Source organism: Mycetomoellerius zeteki, unplaced genomic scaffold, assembly GCF_001594055.1.
Source record: "Mycetomoellerius zeteki isolate Tzet28-1 unplaced genomic scaffold, Tzet1.0 scaffold41, whole genome shotgun sequence".
Classification (NCBI taxonomy): domain Eukaryota; kingdom Metazoa; phylum Arthropoda; class Insecta; order Hymenoptera; family Formicidae; genus Mycetomoellerius; species Mycetomoellerius zeteki.
The window spans coordinates 107,871-110,845 of record NW_017257403.1 but is presented as its reverse complement, the minus strand read 5'-3'; the positions used below and the strand labels follow the sequence as shown (position 1 = coordinate 110,845).

The following is a 2,975-nucleotide window of genomic DNA, read 5'->3' as shown; positions in this document are numbered from 1 at the left end:
TGAAGTTTTGTGAAATCCTAGTTAATTAGGTGAACTATAATACTTATTCATTATTATTAATGTAAGATTACAGCATGCTAAAATTGAATGAGCGCAAAATGAACAATAAGTAACAAAATTAAGTATTAAAGCTTCTGCACGATTTTATCTTTTAGTATAATTTATAAATTTTGTATATTTTATAATTTTACTGAAATATATATAAATGTACAATGTCAACTTGTAATGCATTACCGTTTATTTTCATGATAAATGGAAAATTTAAACGATAATGGTTTGCTTAAATAGCGAACAATTGTACAAGACTTAAAGTCAGATATAATCGTGCCGTATCACTTAATGCTTTCGTCATGAATAATTGCAGCTTTGCTGATAGAAGAGAAGGTTAGATTAGTTAATCAAATTGCCACGGTAATTTGTGTGAGATAATTGGTCTGACTTTTTAGTTTTAACCTTAGTAACTCAACACAAAGTTTCTACATTTTTCACCGAAGAATTTCTTAAATATTAATTGAAGCAACGTCTCTCATAATCGTACAATCCGATTTAATAATTTGTTTAAGAATTGATTGAATAATTATGTTTAAGGATATACCATACAAATACAATACGTTACGTATAAAATGTACAGTAAATATGAATTTTTGATAGATGTGAGAGATCAAAATTCATGAGATACATCAGGCAATACATTATATGTATATATATATATATAAATAACACTCTCTTGTTGTTATTTTACATTACATGAATATCTTCTTTTGTAAAGAAGAGAATTTATTCCATTCGTACAGAAAAGAGATGTAAGTACCCATGCGCACACTATGAACCGAGAGCATCGAGCACGACGAACGTCATCGTGTTACAGCAATTTTATCCTCCATAATACTTCTTCGATCTCTCTTAGAAAACCAGGGAGGAGTTGGAAACGGTATTCTACTTTTTTTCGATGATAATTCAGAGAGATTCTTTTCTTTTATGTTTCGCAGATGATTATGCGCGCGTTACCAGTGGCCGTGGCCGTGACCGGCCTGGATGGCGGCACCGTAACCGCTTCCGTGGGCCGTAATCTTTCCGGAAGGACCGGCAATCACCACCGAACCGGCATGCGGTCCAGAAACAGCTGCGCTTCCAGAATGAGGTCCAGCCAGAACCGCGCCATGAGTAGCCGGTCCGGCAACAACTACCCCATGCCCTCCGTGACCGCCAGCATATCCTGCGTAACCACCATAACCGGCAGGAGCAGCCGCATATCCGTAACCTCCTAAAAACACATAAAATAATAATGTTAGAAAAATGGATAGAATTGTTTTCTCTATACGTGCAATTACTTTCAAGAATGCACACACGCGCCCACACAAAAATAATCTGCAAATTTTAAGAATAGCTCTTTTACTTGCAGTATTAATAAAAGTACTTTACAGCACTCTTTCTATAACTTTTAACGAATTGTTTAAATCACATTTTTGTACTATACATTTCTTTAATTTATTTTAGTTCAGATTATTTCTAAATTAGAACCTCTTTTGCAATCTACTTATTGTTAGAAGAATTTTTCTTTCACATAATTTCATATAATTAGTTATATTACTTACCAACATAATTACCGCCATAGGCACCTCCATATCCATCATAGGCACCACCTCCATAGCCACCATAGGCACCATCATACGGACCACCGAAGCCTTCTACGTGCGCTGGACCAGCGACCGACGCAGTCACAACAGCTGGCCCAGCAACGGCACCCGACACGTGAGCAGGACCAGCCATCGATCCGGACAAACGAGCCGGCCCTATCGCTGGAGCGGAAACAGCAGTGGCACCCACGTGTGGACCCGTGACACTCGTCGCTCCAAGGAATGGTCCAGTAACAGCTACTCCATGTGCGCCGTAACCTATACCTCCGTAAGCTCCATAAGCTCCGTGAGCACCGTAAGCTCCGTGGCCACCGTAATATCCGTGACCGCTCAAAGGCGACGCAGCAACAATGGCGCACAGGGCAAACGAAACCAACTAGAGATGGAGAATTTCAATTCGAGGTAAGTTCAGCAATAAGCTATATAGCTCGGTACAATATTGCACCAAGTGTTTCTCCACTTAAACGATTTAAAAAAATTGATTTTGGGAGGAAACACCACAAAATTTATTGTACGATGGCAAGTGAAATAGATCGCGGAACTCTCGCGTGATAAAATTATTCGGTCATCGTACTGCTTGCTTAATTCTTCGATAAGAATAAACTACAACTACATATTCGCAACGCGTTTGTCACTTTATGTCACTCTATCGTTCCGCTGAAAGAACAGCGGTCCGATTGCGGCACGTTGATTGCTTGGGTAACAAAAGAAAGAAAGACAGGAGCGCGCACTTCCGACGATGAATACTTACGAGGATCTTCATCGTGCAGACCGGCGATTGCTTGAATGTGCCTACGACTGACTTCAGCAGACTTTATATACATCTCCTAGGATCTCTGACCGCGCCCCCGCTGATCCCTTCAAATCATATCCGTTGATGATGTTAGCCTCTCGTTCATTGTGTAAGAAGGTCACTATCCGACACACCCACCCACCTTTGGACATGGACCCTTTACGTGACCTTCGCTGGGAACTCTTGGCTCAGAAATTTCAGAAACAACCTCCTTTGTCTGATCTGTATGTACTAGACTTGCTGACTAGCGCAATCGTTACACACCGTGCAATTATCTTGCGATACTTTGAGATTTGGAATTTATGGAATTTGTTTATCAGATTCTTCAGCGCTTGCTTTTTTCCACGACTAGACTATTTTTTTAATTAATTTATATATGAAATATTTCATAATTCATTTATTTCTCGAAATTTGAGATAATCTAAAGGAGCGTTTGAATATCTTTTTAGTTTTACAAAAATAAAATAATAAAATTTTAATTAATTTTTTCCTGTTATCTTTCTTGAACTTCATGCAACTTTACTCTTAAAAATATTTTTCCTCAC

General features: G+C 38.6%; 1 protein-coding gene across 1 annotated transcript; it reads right to left on the bottom strand.

The window, feature by feature from the left end:
- Positions 1-733: 733 nt before the first annotated feature.
- On the bottom strand, positions 734-2,597 carry LOC108726334 (fibroin heavy chain). The gene is given in 5 exon segments (XM_073512045.1): positions 734-1,264; positions 1,596-2,013; positions 2,389-2,412; positions 2,414-2,459; positions 2,461-2,597. Coding segments are annotated over 5 exon segments (870 nt in total). The 5' UTR covers positions 2,583-2,597; the 3' UTR covers positions 734-1,004.
- Between the last annotated feature and the right edge of the window lie 378 nt (positions 2,598-2,975).